The sequence below is a fragment of the Engystomops pustulosus genome, chromosome 6 (assembly GCF_040894005.1).
Source record: "Engystomops pustulosus chromosome 6, aEngPut4.maternal, whole genome shotgun sequence".
Lineage (NCBI taxonomy): Eukaryota > Metazoa > Chordata > Amphibia > Anura > Leptodactylidae > Engystomops > Engystomops pustulosus.
The window spans coordinates 1066156-1087559 of record NC_092416.1 but is presented as its reverse complement, the minus strand read 5'-3'; the positions used below and the strand labels follow the sequence as shown (position 1 = coordinate 1087559).

The 21404-nt window shown below is 52.8% G+C and overlaps 1 protein-coding gene across 1 annotated transcript in view; it reads left to right on the top strand.

Annotated features, from left to right (window-relative positions):
• Positions 1–1091: 1091 nt before the first annotated feature.
• LOC140065282 (V-set and immunoglobulin domain-containing protein 10-like) overlaps positions 1092–21404 on the top strand; it is a 75896-nt gene continuing 55583 nt past the window's right edge. Inside the window, exons 1-2 of the mRNA XM_072112879.1 lie at positions 1092–1212; positions 1290–1610. Of these exons, the coding sequence (XP_071968980.1) occupies positions 1170–1212; positions 1290–1610 (364 nt within the window). The 5' untranslated portion in view covers positions 1092–1169. The remainder of the gene's footprint in view (positions 1213–1289; positions 1611–21404) is intronic.

Below are 21404 nucleotides of genomic sequence, written 5' to 3'. Positions count from 1 at the left end.
ATGTCTGGGTGTAAGCCCCTCTGGCTTCTCTAAGGTCTTCTTACTGTAGGCCGTGGCCTCTATACTGGGACATTCATCCATCGGTTTATGGAGACAGTGTGACTTGGGGGTCCGTAGTCTCTCACCTCGGGATGTGGTGGTCTTTTTCCTCCTGTGAGCTGCAGGTGACGGGCTGACCTTCTCCTCACTCTCTGAGTGCCAGTAACTGGCCACTAACCACTAACTGAGCCCATGTCTTGGGTTGGTCCCTTCTAGGTACACAGGTTCTACCTCTCACGCTAGCAGGGCCTGAGCCTGAAAGTGGTACAACCAATTTACACCAGGAAAAACGGAAGAGTGAAAACTCATTCTGGACCTGTAGGGAAACGCGCAATTCAGTGCAAAACCTCCCATTAATGTACGTTAAACCTTTCACTCATGTGGAGGGGCCGAAAAGTGGAGTTTATGACACTAGATTTGTCCCTCTGCGTCCTGCTCTGTCTCTGACTTTATCGTACCCGCTCCCGATGAAGTAAGTTCTGCTCTCACCTTGTAGGGTCTCTCGAGGTCCTGATGGTGAATTAGCCCTTATCAGGGTGGTTTATCTTCTGCACGCGGGGCCGTAGTTTGGGCCGTAGTTTGGGGGGTCATTTCAGGGTTTGTTTTCCACCTCTTACCCAGTCTTACAGATTGCGCCAAGTCTGTTTGTGGTTGCGCTGTTTGCCGGACAGGAATCTGACAGAGGGTCTAAATTTAATGGGGGGTATTCTTCTTACACCAGCGCTGGCATATGATATCTCCACTGAGCCTCCGAAGCAGCCGGATATCACAAGAGGCTCAGGACTTGCCGAGAAACAAAACCGCAGCCAGAGACGCTTGGGAGGTCGCAGGAAACCCCTGGCATTAATCATTATTTCAGGGCTCTATGAGTGTCCTGGCGCTGGAGCCCTGGTAAATACCCCCCATTGTGTCTAATGGGCAGGAGTATTCTCAGGATGGGGGCAGATATTTTTTGGCATTATAGTAAACACTGGAAATTGTCAGATTTTCCTGCATGACGAGAAGTGGAGAATATGAAGAGGAAAAGAGAAGTTAATGAGTAACTGGAGGATGTAAATCCAGAAGACACAACGAGCAGATCCTGGCTGGTAACCGGCAGAGTCCTGCAAGGCGACTCCCTGGAGCTCCAGATGGATTCCTTCCAGATCTTCTTTCTACTTGTCCTGCACTCAGGTAAGTGCTGGGGCCACAAGTGGGAACAGAATAATAATATCTCCATTATTTTACTATTATCTGCTTTCTCCTTCCAGGTTCTGGAAATCCTCCACCTCCAGTCCTCATCAATGGGACCAAGGGAGGGTCTCAGCTCTTCATTCCGTCCTTTAATATCTCTTCTAATACTGTGATGATATGGACACGGATAACTGGAGTCTTAAGTGGAATCATCATGGGAAAACAGTATTCTCGGTTACAGACCTCATGTTCTGGGGACTATGAGGGGAAGTGTAATCTGCTGGATAATGGGTCCCTGGAACTGAAGTCCATCATGGAAACCGACGAAGGAATCTACATGGCAAATGCAGAAACCGAGTACAAAACTCAGATAGAGGTCTACCACCTACAAATATACTGTAAGTACAACTCAAACACCACCCGGGGCCTCGGGCCGCCGCTAGGGATTATGACTGAAAGGTGTTTTATTTCTTAGTATTTTCTGTCATTTACTGCTCACTTCAGGTCTTGCACCCTCCTCTGCCTGAAGGGAAGGAATAAAGTTATTGATGTTGACTTTATAATGTAATACAATGTTAATCCTGATATGCACTAAGGTTCCCTATTGATTTGATGCCCAGAACTCTTCCCGGGATGGAAGTTTAATAATCCTCCGAGTGGCTGAAGTTCCAGAGAGTTCAGTCCTGGCTCTTCCTGCCCCACTGCCCCCCTCGTAGCATGGCCACCTGGGTCCCCACTAAGGGTGGATGTGACGTCACCACCAGCAGTATCACCAAGACTAAGCCAACACCATCCATTTCACTCTCCATCACCCAAATCATGGAGAGAAAGTGGTAGTGCCCTGCTCAATGCTATTGTTATTCCTGTGGCGCATGTCACACCACTAGCCATAGCTCCCAACCGTCCCGATTTTGCCGGGACAGCTGGTAGATTGTCACTGATATTCCTTCCAGGTCCCGCACTGACTGGGGTTGTCCCTGCTCTGTGTCCTGCATAGTAAATACTTACATAAAAAGAACCTGCGGTACTGAATGGCTTGTACAGACATCGGGCAGGGAATCCTTTTCAGAGAAATGTCGGGCTTAGCTGAGAGCAGGGACCACGTCATCAGGCTCAGATCAGCATCTCTCCATATATGGTCTCTGCATCTCCTAGGGTTCCCCAGAGCAGACATCGGGCAGGGAATCCTTTTCAGAGAAGTGTCGGCTTAGCGGAGAGCAGGGACCACGTCATCAGCTTCAGATCTCTATCCATATATGGTCACTGCATCTCCTAGGGTTCCCCAGAGCAGACATCGGGAGGGAATCCTTTTCAGAGAAGTGTCGGGCTTAGCGGAGAGCAGGGACCACATCATCAGGTCAGATCAGCATCTGTCCATATATGGTCACTGCATCTCCTAGGCTTCCCCAGAGCAGACATCGGGCAGGGAATGCTTTTCAGAGAAGTGTCGGGTTAGCGGAGAGCAGGGACCACGTCATCAGGCTCAGATCTCTATCCATATATGGTCTCCACATCTCCTAGAGTTCCCCAGAGCAGACATCGGGCAGGGTATCCTTTTCAGAGAAGTGTCGGGTTAGCGGAGAGCAGGGACCACGTCATCAGGTCAGATCTCTATCCATATATGGTCACTGCATCTCCTAGGGTTCCCCAGAGCAGACATCGGGCAGGGAATCCTTTTCAGAGAAGTGTCGGGCTTGGCGGAGAGCAGGGACCACGTCATCAGGTCAGATCAGCATCTGTCCATATATGGTCACTGCATCTCCTAGAGTTCCCCAGAGCAGACATCGGGCAGGGAATCCTTTTCAGAGAAGTGTCGGGTTAGCAGTGAGCAGGGACCACGTCATCAGGTTCAGATCACCATCTGTCCATATATGGATATACCTAGGGATTCCCAGACACAAACTCTTTAGTTAATTAAATTGAATACATTTTTGCCCAAACCCTCTGCATTAGAGATAGGAGCCTTTACCAACTGAGCTATGAGCCCAGTGATTGAGTAGCTGAGGATTTTTGGAGACGATTATTAATAATAGTAAAAATAAAAATAATCATCTCAATAATAATAATAATAATAATAATAATAATAATAATAATTACAATAATAATCTCTGAGAAGATCCCTCTCTATATACCGTATCAGTGCATTAAGTCTGTGTCACAGTGTAACAGTAGCAGTTACCAGTTCTTAGTTACCAGAAATCCTCAGCTAGATAATCACTCAGTGGATAGAGGTGCTGTGTCATTATTCCACATGGACTCTGCAGGTTCTAGGTTCAAATCCCAAGCAGGTTAAAACATTTTTTATTATTGAGGAGATGATTTTTATTATTATAATATGGTTAAAATTTAGGGCGTGGCCAGGGAGTGATTGGGGGTGTGGCGTGCTGCCATTTTGTCCCTCTTTCCCTTTCACAAATGTTGGGATGTATGCACTAGCACGTGGACCAGTAAGCATGGAAAAGGAAGTTACATCTCCTTAACTGCCCACTGGATTAATGTAGATGCGGTTGGTCCCAGGCAGGGCTAATATTCTGCCCCCACCCAGGCTAATATACTGCCCCCACCCAGGCTTTCTGGACATCACAATTTGCCTCCAGTTACCTCCTTCATCAGGTTATGCTGAAACTCATTTGTCTGGGAGAGGAAGACCACACACCCCCTGGGAGCTGAGAGATGAGATGTTGATGGACAGTGAGATGAGTAGTTGCAGCCACAGTCCGGCATGGTGGGGTGTGACAATGCTTGGACCTTGTAGCAGTTGTAGGCCGAGCCAATACATTTACAGGACCAGATGAAAATCCAGATAAAAATGACGACTCCTGACATCTTTGGGTCACGTGGGGAGAGCTGGTGAGGGGCTAGGAGACCACTGGCCCAGTATTATAGAGGAATACATGGATTCTCTGCTAGAATATCTGGAGGCTGAACTACTGAGAAAGGGAACAGTAGAAACCGAATATGAAAGAAATTCAAAGAAAATGTTGGCTGGGAATAAAGTGAAGATTTCGGAGAGAGGATGCTGGGAGATCTTCATGGAAGTTCATCAAGCTCTAATAGGAGGAGGTGGCTCCCCGACCCCCTGTATCAGGTTATGGAGGCCGATCATTCCCCAACTACAGATCCAGAGAAGATGGAACCATCTCACACAGAGGAGAAGCTTCTGCCTCAGAGTTAGGACTGTAAAGAATCTCATCTGTGGATCGTGAAGATCTAATGAGCCGAACACAGTAAATCCACAAGACTGGATGTGAGGAGATCTTCTGTCTTCAGGACGTGGGGTCCATCTTTCATCTGAGGATTTCTATGGGAAGAATAATTAACTAATAAAATAAAATTATGCGCCAACCGGTATATAGTTATAAACAATGACATGTACAGCAATGGAAAAGGCGACGCCTGTACAGTCTACAGGCCCAACTGCGCTCCAATGCAGAGGCTAGAAGGTTAACATCTACCTTGTGTGCCCGGATGTAGATCTGTTATTCATCCGATGCAGATGTAAGTGCCCAGAATCCATGTAGGTTATTCCTCTGTAGATAAAGTCCTTACATTTCCAGCTCTTGGGATGTGCACACAAGTGCTCGGACGTCCCTGAACGTGGAGGGATCCCCAGCCGGCGGCTCTCAGTCCCTACACAAGTGCTGGGACGTTCCTGCACGTGGAGGGATCCCGGCCGGCGGCTCTCACTCCCTACACAAGTGCTGGGACGTTCCTGCACGTGGAGGGATCCCTGGCCGGCGGCTCTCACTCCCTACACAAGCGCTGGGACCTTCCTGCACCTGGAGGGATCCCCGGCCGGCGTCTCTCACTCCCTACACAAGCGCTGGGACATCCCTGCACATGGAGGGATCCCCGGCTGGTGGCTCTCACTCCCTACACAAGCGCTGGGACGTTCCTGCAAATGGAGGGATCCCCGGCCGGCGGCTCTCACTCCCTACACAAGCGCTGGGATGTTCCTGCACCTGGAGAGATCCCCGGCCGGCGGCTCTCACTCCCTACACAAGCGCTGGGACGTTCCTGCACCTGGAGAGATCCCCGGCCGGCGGCCCTCACTCCCTACACAAGCGCTGGGACGTTCCTGCACCTGGAGGGATCCCCGGCCGGCGGCTCTCACTCCCTACACAAGCGCTGGGACGTTCCTGCACGTGGAGGGATCCCTGGCCGGCGGCTCTCACTCCCTACACAAGCGCTGGGACGTTCCTGCACATGGAGGGATCCCCGGCCGGCGGCTCTTACTCCCTACACAAGCGCTAGGACGTTCCTGCACATGGAGGGATCCCCGGCCTGCGGCTCTCACTCCCTACACAAGCGCTGGGACGTTCCTGCACATGGAGGGATCCCCGGCCGGCGGCTCTTACTCCCTACACAAGCGCTGGGACGTTCCTGCACATGGAGGGATCCCCGGCCTGCGGCTCCCACTCCCTACACTTCCAAGGCGTTTCGTAGACCATCGCTGTCTTCCTGGTCGGGGAGTCATCGCCTCTGAGAATGTGATGTAACCAGAGGGAGCTGGTGGCGGCCCTTGTATCAGCTGCACTCAGTCATTACCCAAATCCCTCAGTATTATATGTAGCAAAATGTTTCTGTTATCAACAATCTAATAAAGTTTTTTTACCATTAAAATATGAGCATAAATATCATCTACAGTATAGAAAAGGGAGCAAACAATTAAGAAGAAGATTTCATCATAAATAAGTAAAAACAAAAAATCATTATTATTATTATTATTATTATAGACCTGCATATATTATGCTAAGTCCTGGAAGCTAAATATTTCACTATTTCGGCTGCAGGACGTAAACTTATGATTTTTCATCTTTTTATATTTTAGTTACATCTCTGAGTATTTCACACAAATGCAAATAATTCTTATCATTATTATTATTCTCCAGAGGTGATAAAATGTAATAAATCCTCTGCTCCTCACATCTGGGAGATGTCACACAATTCGTTTTTTAAATTCTGCGGTTTTTCCAAATCCGTCGGGTTTTCCGGCAACCACACCCCCTTATTTCTGTCACATAAAAGCCGATGCGCCACAATCCGATCACATGCGCCAAAATCCCAGGGCAATTCGAGAAAAATTCGGGAAACCCGGCGGAAAAAAGCGATTCGGACCCTTAGTAAATGACCCTCTGTGTTGTCTTGATAAGGGACGACCCTCTTATCTATTGTTAGGACGTTCATGGATCCGATCTCCTGATGTTCTTTTATTACGTCCGGTGTAGAATTTGTTGCAGGGACATTTCATAATAAATATAATAAATCCCTTCGACAATTCCTGAGACTTTTCATCTTATATTTATCCACGTGGGAGTTGGGTCCAAAAGTTTTGGTTGCCCTTTTATTCTTAGTCATTCTTATTACATGTTGCAACGTCTACAAGGGAAAAAAAAACATTTTGTTGTAAAAAGTTTTGCTTTGAGCATTTAGCATAATAAACACAGGAATATAATAATAATAATAATTTTACATTTTTACTTATTTGTTTGTTATTAAACTCTTTTTTATTATCGCATCACACTTGCGACACATGCTGCCCGGATCACACGGCCCGAACACTGCGAACCGGGACTGAACTGACATGCTGCGTTCAGTCCTGGTTCGCAGTGTGCAGGCAGTGTAACAGTTAGAGAGCCGGGGGCATGATCAGACAGTAGCAGGCTCCCTATCAATGTAACATGTGCTCAGATCAATATATAGTCTAACCTGTGGTAGCTCTGGTGGGCTCCTGAGAAGAAGGTTGGATCTCTTGTACTCGGGTGTAATAGTCACATCCTCCATAAGTATTCTCCGAGGCCACCGCTAAGTCTCTACAAGTGATGTCTGGAACCTGTCACATCTGAAATCATCTCCCAACACAACAATAATAATCTTAAGGTATCAACGAGCCACAAGATCTGTCCAGAATTTGGTCACATATGTTACGTAGTGTAATAAGTTGACCATTGACGGGGCCCTTTAGGAACAAATAGCGACCTTCTGGGTCACACAGCTCGGGGCTAGGAATATACCGGGAGAATGTGACCCCTCTCTCTGCAGATATCGAAAGTAATCCCTTCTAGGCAGCCAAGGTGTTTTACTGGATTTGATCGAGATAACATCAGCTCTTTTTCTTTTTTCATTGGCCTCAGTATCTGGTGTCTCTTACGTGGCTCCTTCATACCTTTAACATTTAAAGTGATAACTTTAATATCCCCATTTATCAAATCTAATGTGAGAAGTGGGGCTACAATTATGTCAGGTTTTGCATCTTCTGGGCTACACAGGGGATAGGGTTAGGAATCAGGAAAGAGGGGGAAGGGAAGAGAAAGATAGAAAAACATACAGTATATGCCAGTGTGTGCGACCATGAACTAATGCAGTTTCCTCGGTGTCTCTCCTGTGGCCAGGTCTGCACTGCGCCCACACCTCGCACGCTGCCCCCCATAGTAACGGGGGCTACTAACAGACAGGTGGACACCAGCAACATTGCAGGGAGATTAGCATGAATGTGTGGCAACAGATATGGTGACACCACATAAAGCGACACCACCACCCGGATTCTTTTATTACAAATACTAAAAAAATCTTCACTACATTACTGCGTCCCAGTCTGTCTCGCCCGATTTACAGCCACATGTGTTGTGCATCAACGTGCGCTTGACAATTAGGCAGACAGTCTATAACCAGGGGTCATGGGTCATGGAACCCCAATAAGGTATCTCTGCCAACACATCAACTCTAATGCAGGTATGAACCCGCACCACCACATATGTACGATTTACGTTATCTGTACTCTCGAATACCGAAGGGTACCAACTGCCCCATTCAGGTAGGAGCCTTATTATTATTATTATTTCCCCGCAGGCTCCGCACAGTTTGCCACATTGCAGCATCTGGTAATTTTGGCAAGTCATCTTTCCCGATTGGCCACCATGATGGAAATTATCGAGGTGGCAACTCCAATGCACTACACACTGCTTTTACGTTCTTAGGTGTTGGGATGTGCTTTGTCATTTATACTGAATACCAGTCAAAAAGGGTATAGCCAGCGGAAAGGCAGGTTCTTCTTCCTCAGGTCATCTAGTGGTGGCTTGAGCATTCTTCACTTGGTAAGCGTGGTGGGTGCAATGTCCTGAAATACTGATACTTTGTGTGACAGGTATTGGAGCACTTTGCAGTCTCTAGCACCTCTCAGAATACTGCAGCGTCTGTTTACTTCAGAAGGCCACGTATTACATCTCTAGGAGGTTCAGACGCGCTTGGCTTAGGGTGCAGAGCTCTGTGAATTCTTTCAATAAGGTCAGCCCTTTCATGTCCCACTGTACTTGTAAATATATTGCCTGCCAATATATGAGAGGTTGTCATGTAGTATGTCTTCTGGCAGTCCACTTAACCGGCCATTTTACGTCTACTGCGGTTTTCCTGGTCTTCGATACATAGTAGACCTGTGTTCAACTGTGCTTCTGGCTTAGCCATGGAGCTTCCGGCTTAGCCATGGAGCTTTCTCCTTAGCCATGGAGCTTTCTCCTTAGCCATGGTGCTTTCTCCTTAGCCATGGAGCTTTCTCCTTAGCAATGAAGCTTCCTGCTTAGCCATGGAGCTTTTTCCTTAGCCATGGAGCTTCCTGCTTAGCCATGGAGCTTTCTCCTTAGCCATGGAGCTGCCTGCTTAGCCATGGAGCTTTCTGCTTAGCCATGGAGCTTTCTCCTTAGCCATGGAGCTTTCTGCTTAGCCATGGAGCTTTCTCCTTAGCCATGGAGCTTCCTGCTTAGCCATGGAGCTTTCTCCTTAGCCATGGAGCTTCCTGCTTAGCCATGGAGCTTTTTGCTTATGCATGGAGCTTCCTGCTTAGCCATGGAGCTTCCTGCTTAGCCATGGAGCTTTTTGCTTATCCATGGAGCTTTCTCCTTGGCTATGGAGCTTCCTGCTTAGCCATGGAGCTTTCTCCTTAGCCATGGAGCTTCCTGCTTAGCCATGGAGCTTCCTTCTTAGCCATGGAGCTTCCTGCTTAGCCATGGAGCTTCCTGCTTAGCCATGGAGCTTTCTCCTTAGCCATGGAGCTTTCTCCTTAGCCATGGAGCTTCCTGCTTAGCCATGGAGCTTCCTTCTTAGCCATGGAGCTTTCTCCTTAGCCATGGAGCTTCCGGCTTAGCCATGGAGCTTTCTCCTTAGCCATGGAGCTTTCTCCTTAGCCATGGTGCTTTCTCCTTAACCATGGAGCTTTCTCCTTAGCAATGAAGCTTCCTGCTTAGCCATGGTGCTTTCTCCTTAGCCATGGAGCTTTCTCCTTAGCAATGAAGCTTCCTGCTTAGCCATGGAGCTTTCTCCTTAGCCATGGAGCTTCCTGCTTAGCCATGGAGCTTTCTCCTTAGCCATGGAGCTGCCTGCTTAGCCATGGAGCTTTCTGCTTAGCCATGGAGCTTTCTCCTTAGCCATGGAGCTTTTTGCTTAGCCATGGAGCTTTTTGCTTATCCATGGAGCTTCCTGCTTAGCCATGGAGCTTCCTGCTTAGCCATGGAGCTTTTTGCTTGTCCATGGAGCTTTCTCCTTGGCCATGGAGCTTCCTGCTTAGCCATGGAGCTTTCTCCTTAGCCATGGAGCTTCCTGCTTAGCCATGGAGCTTCCTGCTTAGCCATGGAGCTTTCTCCTTAGCCATGGAGCTTTCTCCTTAGCCATGGAGCTTCCTGCTTAGCCATGGAGCTTCCTTCTTAGCCATGGAGCTTCCTTCTTAGCCATGGAGCTTCCTGCTTAGCCATGGAGCTTTTTGCTTAGCCATGGAGCTTTTTGCTTAGCCATGGAGCTTCCTGCTTAGCCATGGAGCTTCCTGCTTAGCCATGGAGCTACGGATCGCCTCTCCAAATTGCAGCAACATTGTCTGGGCTCCTTCCAGCTCTTCCACCCACGCATCAATTTGTCTAATATCGGCTTTTATATTAGCCAGTACCCTAGCTATGGGTTTAAGGGCCTGGAACAGAGGCTTTTTAATAACATTTCTAGAGACTTGGCCTGACAAACTCTCCTGCTCCGAGTCCTCTGCCTCATCTAGTTCGGGAGGTGCAGCCGCCATCTTGGAATGCTTGTTCAGCTGCGTCTTCATTTTCCTTTCAGGAATGCATCTATTTCCTATTGCTGCTTCCTAGTTTTGATGTGCCCTTTCGGGTCCTGGGTGTTGGGGTTCCATCTGCCGGGAGCTCTCGATTCAATCATCCATTTATCAACTCGGCTTGGCTCCACCCCTCTGCTAATTTATTTATGATGAAATTTGAGTCTTTTTCTTAAATGTATTGTTTGTTCCTTTTTCTATACTGTAGATGATATTTATGCTCATATTTTAATGGTAAAAATAATTTATTTGATTTTAAATAACAGAAACATTTTCATACATATAATACTGAGGGATTTGGGTAATGACTGAGTGCAGCTGATACAAGGGCCGCCACCAGCTCCCTCTGGTTACATCACATTCTCAGAAGCGATGACTCCCCGACCAAGAAGACAGCGATGGTCTACGAATTGCATTGGAAGTTTTTCCCTCTGGACTTATCGGAGCTTGGTGACGTCAACTTCCCAGCGCTTGTGTAGGGAGTGAGAGCCGCCAGCCGGGGATCCCTCCACGTGCAGGAACGTCCCAGCGCTTGTGTAGGGAGTGAGAGCCGCCAGCCGGGGATCCCTCCACGTGCAGGAACGTCCCAGCGCTTGTGTAGGGAGTGAGAGCCGCCGGCCTCGGATCCCTCCACGTGCAGGGACGTCTCAGCGCTTGTGTAGGGAGTGAGAGCCGCCGGCCAGGGATCCCTCCAGGTGCAGGGACGTCCCAGCGCTTGTGTAGGGAGTGAGAGCCGCCGGCCAGGGATCCCTCCACATGCAGGGACGTCCCAGCGCTTGTGTAGGGAGTAAGAGCCGCCGCCCTCGGATCCCTCCAGGTGCAGGGACGTCCCAGCGCTTGTGTAGGGAGTGAGAGCCGCCGGCCTCGGATCCCTCCACGTGCAGGAACTTCCCAGCACTTGTGTAGGGAGTGAGAGCCGCCGGCCGGGGATCCCTCCACATTCAGGGACGTCCCAGCGCTTGTGTAGGGAGTGAGAGCCGCCGGCCGGGGATCTCTGCAGGTGCAGGGACGTCCCACCAGCTCCCTCTGGTTACATCACATTCTCAGAGGCGATGACTCCCCGACCAAGAAGACAGCGATGGTCTACGAAACGCATTGGAAGTTTTTCCCTCTGGACTTATCGGAGTTTGGTGACGTCAACTTCCCAGCGCTTGTGTAGGGAGTGAGAGCCGCCAGCCGGGGATCCCTCCACGTGCAGGAACGTCCCAGAGCTTGTGTAGGGAGTGAGAGCCGCCGGCCGGGGATCCCTCTACATGCAGGGACGTCCCAGCGCTTGTGTAGGGAGTAAGAGCCGCCGGCCTGGGATCCCTCCACGTGCAGGGACGTCCCAGCGCTTGTGTAGGGAGTGAGAGCCGCCGGCCGCGGATCCCTCCACGTGCAGGAACGTCCCAGCGCTTGTGTAGGGAGTGAGAGCCGCCGGCCGGGGATCCCTCCAGGTGCAGGGACGTCCCAGCGCTTGTGTAGGGAGTGAGAGCCGCCGGCCGGGGATCCCTCCATGTGCAGGGACGTCCCAGCGCTTGTGTAGGGAGTGAGAGCCGCCGGCCGGGGATCCCTCCATGTGCAGGGACGTCCCAGCGCTTGTGTAGGGAGTGAGAGCCGCCGGCCAGGGATCCCTCCAGGTGCAGGGACGTCCCAGCGCTTGTGTAGGGAGTGAGAGCCGCCGGCCTCGGATCCCTCCACGTGCAGGGACGTCCCAGCGCTTGTGTAGGGAGTAAGAGCCGCCGCCCTCGGATCCCTCCAGGTGCAGGGAGGTCCCAGCGCTTGTGTAGGGAGTGAGAGCCGCCGGCCGGGGATCCCTCCAGGTGCAGGAACGTCCCAGCGCTTGTGTAGGGAGTGAGAGCCGCCGGCCGGGGATCCCTCCAGGTGCAGGGACGTCCCAGCGCTTGTTTAGGGAGTGAGAGCCGCCGGCCGGGGATCCCTCCACATTCAGGGACGTCCCAGCGCTTGTGTAGGGGGTGAGAGCCGCCGGCCAGGGATCTCTGCAGGTGCAGGGACGTCCCACCAGCTCCCTCTGGTTACATCACATTCTCAGAGGCGATGACTCCCCGACCAAGAAGACAGCGATGGTCTACGAAACGCATTGGAAGTTTTTCCCTCTGGACTTATCGGAGTTTGGTGACGTCAACTTCCCAGCGCTTGTGTAGGGAGTGAGAGCCGCCAGCCGGGGATCCCTCCACGTGCAGGAACGTCCCAGCGCTTGTGTAGGGAGTGAGAGCCGCCGGCCGGGGATCCCTCTACATGCAGGGACGTCCCAGCGCTTGTGTAGGGAGTAAGAGCCGCCGGCCTGGGATCCCTCCACGTGCAGGGACGTCCCAGCGCTTGTGTAGGGAGTGAGAGCCACAGGCCGGGGATCCCTCCACATGCAGGAACTTCCCAGCACTTGTGTAGGGAGTGAGAGCCGCCGGCCAGGGATCCCTCCAGGTGCAGGGAGGTCCCAGCGCTTGTGTAGAGAGTGAGAGCCGCAGGCCGGGGATCCCTCCACATGCAGGGACGTCCCAGCGCTTGTGTAGGGAGTGAGAGCCGCTGGCCGGGGATCCCTCCAGGTGCAGGAACGTCCCAGCGCTTGTGTAGGGAGTGAGAGCCGCCGGCCGGGGATCCCTCCAGGTGCAGGGACGTCCCAGCGCTTGTGTAGGGAGTGAGAGCCGCCGGCCGGGGATCCCTCCATGTGCAGGGACGTCCCAGCGCTTGTGTAGGGAGTGAGAGCCGCCGGCCGGGGATCCCTCCAGGTGCAGGAACGTCCCAGCGCTTGTGTAGGGAGTGAGAGCCGCCGGCCGGGGATCCCTCCAGGTGCAGGGACGTCCCAGCGCTTGTGTAGGGAGTGAGAGCCGCCGGCCGGGGATCCCTCCATGTGCAGGGACGTCCCAGCGCTTGTGTAGGGAGTGAGAGCCGCCGGCCGGGGATCCCTCCAGGTGCAGGAACGTCCCAGCGCTTGTGTAGGGAGTGAGAGCCGCCGGCCAGGGATCCCTCCAGGTGCAGGGAGGTCCCAGCGCTTGTGTAGGGAGTGAGATCCGCCGGCCGGGGATCCCTCCAGGTGCAGGAACGTCCCAGCGCTTGTGTAGGGAGTGAGAGCCGCCGGCCGGGGATCCCTCCAGGTGCAGGAACGTCCCAGCGCTTGTGTAGGGAGTGAGAGCCGCCGGCCGGGGATCCCTCCACATGCAGGGACGTCCCAGCGCTTGTGTAGGGAGTGAGAGCCGCCGGCCGGGGATCCCTGCAGGTGCAGGAACGTCCCAGCGCTTGTGTATGGAGTGAGAGCCGCCGGCCAGGGATCCCTCCAGGTGCAGGGAGGTCCCAGCGCTTGTGTAGGGAGTGAGATCCGCCGGCCGGGGATCCCTCCAGGTGCAGGAACGTCCCAGCGCTTGTGTAGGGAGTGAGAGCCGCCGGCCGGGGATCCCTCCAGGTGCAGGAACGTCCCAGCGCTTGTGTAGGGAGTGAGAGCCGCCGGCCGGGGATCCCTCCACATGCAGGGACGTCCCAGCGCTTGTGTAGGGAGTGAGAGCCGCCGGCCGGGGATCCCTCCAGGTGCAGGGACGTCCCAGCGCTTGTGTAGGGAGTGAGAGCCGCCGGCCGGGGATCCCTCCAGGTGCAGGAACGTCCCAGCGCTTGTGTAGGGAGTAAGAGCCGCCGGCCGGGGATCCCTCCAGGTGCAGGGACGTCCCAGCACTTGTGTAGGGAGTGAGAGCCGCCGGCCAGGGATCCCTCCAGGTGCAGGGAGGTCCCAGCGCTTGTGTAGGGAGTGAGATCCGCCGGCCGGGGATCCCTCCAGGTGCAGGGAGGTCCCAGCGCTTGTGTAGGGAGTGAGAGCCGCCGGCCAGGGATCCCTCCAGGTGCAGGGAGGTCCCAGCGCTTGTGTAGGGAGTGAGATCCGCCGGCCGGGGATCCCTCCAGGTGCAGGAACGTCCCAGCGCTTGTGTAGGGAGTGAGAGCCGCCGGCCGGGCATCCCTCCAGGTGCAGGAACGTCCCAGCGCTTTTGTGCACATCCCGAGAGCTGGAATTGTAAGGACTTTATCTACAGAGGAATAACCTACGTGGATTCTTGGCACTTACATCTGCATCAGATGAAGCGATTACACCGGTATCGGCTACACCAGATCTATATCTGGGCAGACAAGGTTAACCCTCTGGCCTCTGGATTGGAGCGCAGTTGGGCGTGTAGGCTGTACAGGCGTCACTCTTTCCATTGCTTTATATGCTCTATGTATGTAACACGTCAACTCACCACTATCCCCCAAATATCCAGATCAGGTCCCCCCAGTGTCCAGGACTGGAGCGCATGCTCTATGTAACACATGAGCTCACCACTGCCTCCCAAATATGCAGATCAGGTCCCCCCAGTGTCCAGGACTGGAGCGCATGCTCTATGTATGTAACACGTCAGCTCACCACAGCTTCCCCAGCAGAACCTTCAACTCCATAGACGAGAGAAAACATGATGGACCAGTGTCGTTAGCCAAAAGATGTTGCGGCCTCCAATCTAGTCACGCCCATTTTACATGCATTGACTAATAAAGGGGTTAATCCACCACTTAAAGTCTATGGTTTGGGATCCTGAATAATTATGGATAGATTGCTCCTGGCACTTGTTTGCAGAGGTCCTGGGCATCTACAGGAAAGGCCAAGCCATTGATACATGTCGGCCACTGCTTGATGTAAGGGGTTAAAATATTCATTGTGTAAACATCACTAGATTAAAATTTCTTTCATGGCAAACCCCTTTAAGATGAAATTGTAACGTACATAAAATGGTCAAACCTGTATATTTAAAGGGTTCAGGTGAACTTTACGAGTGGATTCTGGAGGCGTCAGCTGATATTTGTGCTGGACGTGTGCGCGGTCTCTCTGATATTTGTGCTGGACGTGTGCGCGGTCTCTCTGATATTTGTGGGGGACGTGTGCGCGGTCTCTCTGATATTTGTGGTGGACGTGTGCGCGGTCTCTCTGATATTTGTGGTGGACGTGTGCGCGGTCTCTCTGATATTTGTGCTGGACGTGTGCGCGGTCTCTCTGATATTTGTGGGGGACGTGTGCGCGGTCTCTCTGATATTTGTGGGGGACGTGTGCGCGGTCTCTCTGATATTTGTGGGGGTCGTGTGCGCGGTCTCTCTGATATTTGTGGTGGACTTGTGCGCGGTCTCTCTGATATTTGTGGTGGACGTGTGCGCGGTCTCTGATATTTGTGGTGGACGTGTGCGCAGTCTCTGATATTTGTGGGGGACGTGTGCGCGGTCTCTCTGATATTTGTGGTGGACGTGTGCGCGGTCTCTCTGATATTTGTGGTGGACGTGTGCGCGGTCTCTCTGATATTTGCGGGGGACGTGTGCGCGGTCTCTCTGATATTTGTGGGAGACGTGTGCGCGGTCTCTCTGATACTTGTGGTGGACGTGTGCATGGTCTCTCTGATATTTGTGGTGGACGTGTGCAGGGTCTCTCTGATATTTGTGGGGGACGTGTGCGCGGTCTCTCTGATATTTGTGGGGGACGTGTGCGCGGTCTCTCTGATATTTGTGGTGGACGTGTGCGCGGTCTCTCTGATATTTGTGGTGGACGTGTGCGCGGTGTCTCTGATATTTGTGCTGGACGTGTGCGCGGTCTCTCTGATATTTGTGGGGGACGTGTGCGCGGTCTCTGATATTTGTGCTGGACGTGTGCGCAGTCTCTGATATTTGTGGGGGACGTGTGCGCGGTCTCTCTGATATTTGTGGTGGACGTGTGCGCGGTCTCTCTGATATTTGTGGTGGACGTGTGCGCGGTCTCTCTGATATTTGTGGTGGACGTGTGCGCGGTCTCTCTGATATTTGTGGTGGACGTGTGCGCGGTCTCTCTGATATTTGTGGTGGACGTGTGCGCGGTCTCTCTGATATTTGTGGGGGACGTGTGCGCGGTCTCTCTGATATTTGTGGTGGACGTGTGCGCGGTCTCTCTGATACTTGTGGTGGACGTGTGCATGGTCTCTCTGATATTTGTGGTGGACGTGTGCAGGGTCTCTCTGATATTTGTGGGGGACGTGTGCGCGGTCTCTCTGATATTTGTGGGGGACGTGTGCGCGGTCTCTCTGATATTTGTGGTGGACGTGTGCAGGGTCTCTCTGATATTTGTGGTGGACGTGTGCGCGGTCTCTCTGATATTTGTGGTGGACGGGTGCGCGGTCTCTCTGATATTTGTGGGGGACGTGTGCGCGGTCTCTCTGATATTTGTGCTGGACGTGTGCGCGGTCTCTCTGATATTTGTGCTGGACGTGTGCGCGGTCTCTCTGATATTTGTGCTGGACGTGTGCGCGGTCTCTCTGATATTTGTGCTGGACGTGTGCGCGGTCTCTCTGATATTTGTGCTGGACGTGTGCTCGGTCTCTCTGATATTTGTGGTGGACGTGTGCAGGGTCTCTCTGATATTTGTGGTGGACGTGTGCGCGGTCTCTCTGATATTTGTGCTGGACGGGTGCGCGGTCTCTCTGATATTTGTGGTGGACGTGTGCAGGGTCTCTCTGATATTTGTGGTGGACGTGTGCAGGGTCTCTCTGATATTTGTGGTGGACGTGTGCGCGGTCTCTCTGATATTTGTGCTGGACGGGTGCGCGGTCTCTCTGATATTTGTGGGGGACGTGTGCGCGGTCTCTCTGATATTTTTGGTGGACATGTGCGCGGTCTCTCTGATATTTGTGGGGGACGTGTGCGCGGTCTCTCTGATATTTGTGGGGGACGTGTGCGCGGTCTCTCTGATATTTGTGGGGGACGTGTGCGCGGTCTCTCTGATATTTGTGGGGGACGTGTGCGCGGTCTCTCTGATATTTGTGGGGGACGTGTGCGCGGTCTCTCTGATATTTGTGGGGGACGTGTGCGCGGTCTCTCTGATATTTGTGCTGGACGTGTGCGCGGTCTCTCTGATATTTGTGGTGGACGTGTGCGCGGTCTCTCTGATATTTGTGGGGGACGTGTGCGCGGTCTCTCTGATATTTGTGCTAGACGTGTGCGCGGTCTCTGATATTTGTGCTGGACGTGTGCGCGGTCTCTCTGATATTTGTGCTGGACGTGTGCGCGGTCCCTCTGATATTTGTGGTGGACGTGTGCGCGGTCTCTCTGATATTTGTGCTAGACGTGTGCGCGGTCTCTGATATTTGTGCTGGACGTGTGCGCGGTCTCTCTGATATTTGTGGGGGACGTGTGCGCGGTCTCTCTGATATTTGTGGGGGACGTGTGCGCGGTCTCTCTGATATTTGTGGGGGACGTGTGCAGGGTCTCTCTGATATTTGTGGTGGACGTGTGCGCGGTCTCTCTGATATTTGTGCTGGACGTGTGCGCGGTCTCTCTGATATTTGTGGTGGACGTGTGCGCAGTCTCTGATATTTGTGGGGGACGTGTGCGCGGTCTCTCTGATATTTGTGGTGGACGTGTGCGCGGTCTCTCTGATATTTGTGGGGGACGTGTGCGCGGTCTCTCTGATATTTGTGCTGGACGTGTGCGCGGTCTCTCTGATATTTGTGCTGGACGTGTGCACGGTCTCTCTGATATTTGTGGTGGACGTGTGCAGGGTCTCTCTGATATTTGTGGTGGACGTGTGCGCGGTCTCTCTGATAGTTGTGATGGACGTGTGCGCGGTCTCTCTGATACTTGTGGTGGACGTGTGCGCGGTCTCTCTGATATTTGTGGTGGACGTGTGCGCGGTCTCTCTGATATTTGTGGTGGACGTGTGCGCGGTCTCTCTGATATTTGTGGAGGATGTGTGCAGGGTCTCTCTGATATTTGTGGTGGACGTGTGCGCGGTCTCTCTGATATTTGTAGGGGACGTGTGCGCGGTCTCTCTGATATTTGTGGGGGACGTGTGCGCAGTCTCTCTGATATTTGTGGTGGACGTGTGCAGGGTCTCTCTGATATTTGTGGTGGACGTGTGCGCGGTCTCTCTGATATTTGTAGTGGACGTGTGCGCAGTCTCTCTGATATTTGTGGGGGACGTGTGCGCGGTCTCTCTGATATTTGTGGTGGACGTGTGCGCGGTCTCTCTGATATTTGTGGTGGACGTGTGCGCGGTCTCTCTGATATTTGTGGGGGACGTGTGCAGGGTCTCTCTGATATTTGTGGTGGACGTGTGCGCGGTCTCTCTGATATTTGTGGTGGACGGGTGCGCGGTCTCTCTGATATTTGTGGTGGACGTGTGCGCGGTCTCTCTGATATTTGTGCTGGACGTGTGCGCGGTCTCTCTGATATTTGTGGTGGACGTGTGCGCGGTCTCTCTGATATTTGTGGGGGACGTGTGCGCGGTCTCTCTGATATTTGTGCTGGACGTGTGCGCGGTCTCTCTGATATTTGTGCTGGACGTGTGCACGGTCTCTCTGATATTTGTGGTGGACGTGTGCAGGGTCTCTCTGATATTTGTGGTGGACGTGTGCGCGGTCTCTCTGATAGTTGTGATGGACGTGTGCGCGGTCTCTCTGATACTTGTGGTGGACGTGTGCGCGGTCTCTCTGATATTTGTGGTGGACGTGTGCGCGGTCTCTCTGATATTTGTGGTGGACGTGTGCGCGGTCTCTCTGATATTTGTGGAGGATGTGTGCAGGGTCTCTCTGATATTTGTGGTGGACGTGTGCGCGGTCTCTCTGATATTTGTAGGGGACGTGTGCGCGGTCTCTCTGATATTTGTGGGGGACGTGTGCGCAGTCTCTCTGATATTTGTGGTGGACGTGTGCAGGGTCTCTCTGATATTTGTGGTGGACGTGTGCGCGGTCTCTCTGATATTTGTAGTGGACGTGTGCGCAGTCTCTCTGATATTTGTGGGGGACGTGTGCGCGGTCTCTCTGATATTTGTGGTGGACGTGTGCGCGGTCTCTCTGATATTTGTGGTGGACGTGTGCGCGGTCTCTCTGATATTTGTGGGGGACGTGTGCAGGGTCTCTCTGATATTTGTGGTGGACGTGTGCGCGGTCTCTCTGATATTTGTGGTGGACGGGTGCGCGGTCTCTCTGATATTTGTGGTGGACGTGTGCGCGGTCTCTCTGATATTTGTGCTGGACGTGTGCGCGGTCTCTCTGATATTTGTGGTGGACGTGTGCAGGGTCTCTCTGATATTTGTGGTGGACGTGTGCGCGGTCTCTCTGATATTTGTGGGGGACGTGTGCGCGGTCTCTCTGATATTTGTGGTGGACATGTGCGCGGTCTCTCTGATATTTGTGGTGGACGTGTGCAGGGTCTCTCTGATATTTGTGGTGGACGTGTGCGCGGTCTCTCTGATATTTGTGGTGGACGTGTGCGCGGTCTCTCTGATATTTGTGGTGGACATGTGCGCGGTCTCTCTGATATTTGTGGTGGACGTGTGCGCGGTCTCTCTGATATTTGTGGTGGACGTGTGCGCGGTCTCTCTGATATTTGTGCTGGACGTGTGCGCGGTCTCTCTGATATTTGTGCTGGACGTGTGCGCGGTCTCTCTGATATTTGTGGGGGACGTGTGCGCGGTCTCTCTGATATTTGTGGGGGACGTGTGCGCGGTCTCTCTGATATTTGTGCTGGACGTGTGCGCGGTCTCTCTGATATTTGTGGTGGACGTGTGCGCAGTCTCTCTGATATTTGTGCTGGACGTGTGCGCGGTCTCTCTGATATTTGTGGTGGACATGTGCGCGGTCTCTCTGATATTTGTGGTGGACGTGTGCGCGGTCTCTCTGATATTTGTGGTGGACGTGTGCGCGGTCTCTCTGATATTTGTGGTGGACGTGTGCGCGGTCTCTGATATTTGTGGTGGACGTGTGCGCAGTCTCTGATATTTGTGGGGGACGTGTGCGCGGTCTCTCTGATATTTGTGCTAGACGTGTGCGCGGTCTCTGATATTTGTGCTGGACGTGTGCGCGGTCTCTCTGATATTTGTGGGGGACGTGTGCGCGGTCTCTCTGATATTTGTGGGGGACGTGTGCGCGGTCTCTCTGATATTTGTGGGGGACGTGTGCAGGGTCTCTCTGATATTTGTGGTGGACGTGTGCGCGGTCTCTCTGATATTTGTGCTGGACGTGTGCGCGGTCTCTGATATTTGTGGGGGACGTGTGCGCGGTCTCTCTGATATTTGTGGTGGACGTGTGCGCGGTCTCTCTGATATTTGTGGGGGACGTGTGCGCGGTCTCTCTGATATTTGTGGTGGACGTGTGCGCAGTCTCTGATATTTGTGGGGGACGTGTGCGCGGTCTCTCTGATATTTGTGGTGGACGTGTGCGCGGTCTCTCTGATATTTGTGGGGGACGTGTGCGCGGTCTCTCTGATATTTGTGCTGGACGTGTGCGCGGTCTCTCTGATATTTGTGCTGGACGTGTGCACGGTCTCTCTGATATTTGTGGTGGACGTGTGCAGGGTCTCTCTGATATTTGTGGTGGACGTGTGCGCGGTCTCTGATATTTGTGCTGGACGTGTGCGCAGTCTCTGATATTTGTGGGGGACGTGTGCGCGGTCTCTCTGATAGTTGTGATGGACGTGTGCGCGGTCTCTCTGATACTTGTGGTGGACGTGTGCGCGGTCTCTCTGATATTTGTGGTGGACGTGTGCGCGGTCTCTCTGATATTTGTGGTGGACGTGTGCGCGGTCTCTCTGATATTTGTGGAGGATGTGTGCAGGGTCTCTCTGATATTTGTGGTGGACGTGTGCGCGGTCTCTCTGATATTTGTAGGGGACGTGTGCGCGGTCTCTCTGATATTTGTGGGGGACGTGTGCGCAGTCTCTCTGATATTTGTGGTGGACGTGTGCGCGGTCTCTCTGATATTTGTAGTGGACGTGTGCGCAGTCTCTCTGATATTTGTGGGGGACGTGTGCGCGGTCTCTCTCATATTTGTGGTGGACGTGTGCGCGGTCTCTCTGATATTTGTGGTGGACGTGTGCAGGGTCTCTCTGATATTTGTGGTGGACGTGTGCGCGGTCTCTCTGATATTTGTAGTGGACGTGTGCGCAGTCTCTCTGATATTTGTGGGGGACGTGTGCGCGGTCTCTCTCATATTTGTGGTGGACGTGTGCGCGGTCTCTCTGATATTTGTGGTGGACGTGTGCAGGGTCTCTCTGATATTTGTGGTGGACGTGTGCAGGGTCTCTCTGATATTTGTGGTGGACGTGTGCGCGGTCTCTCTGATATTTGTAGTGGACGTGTGCA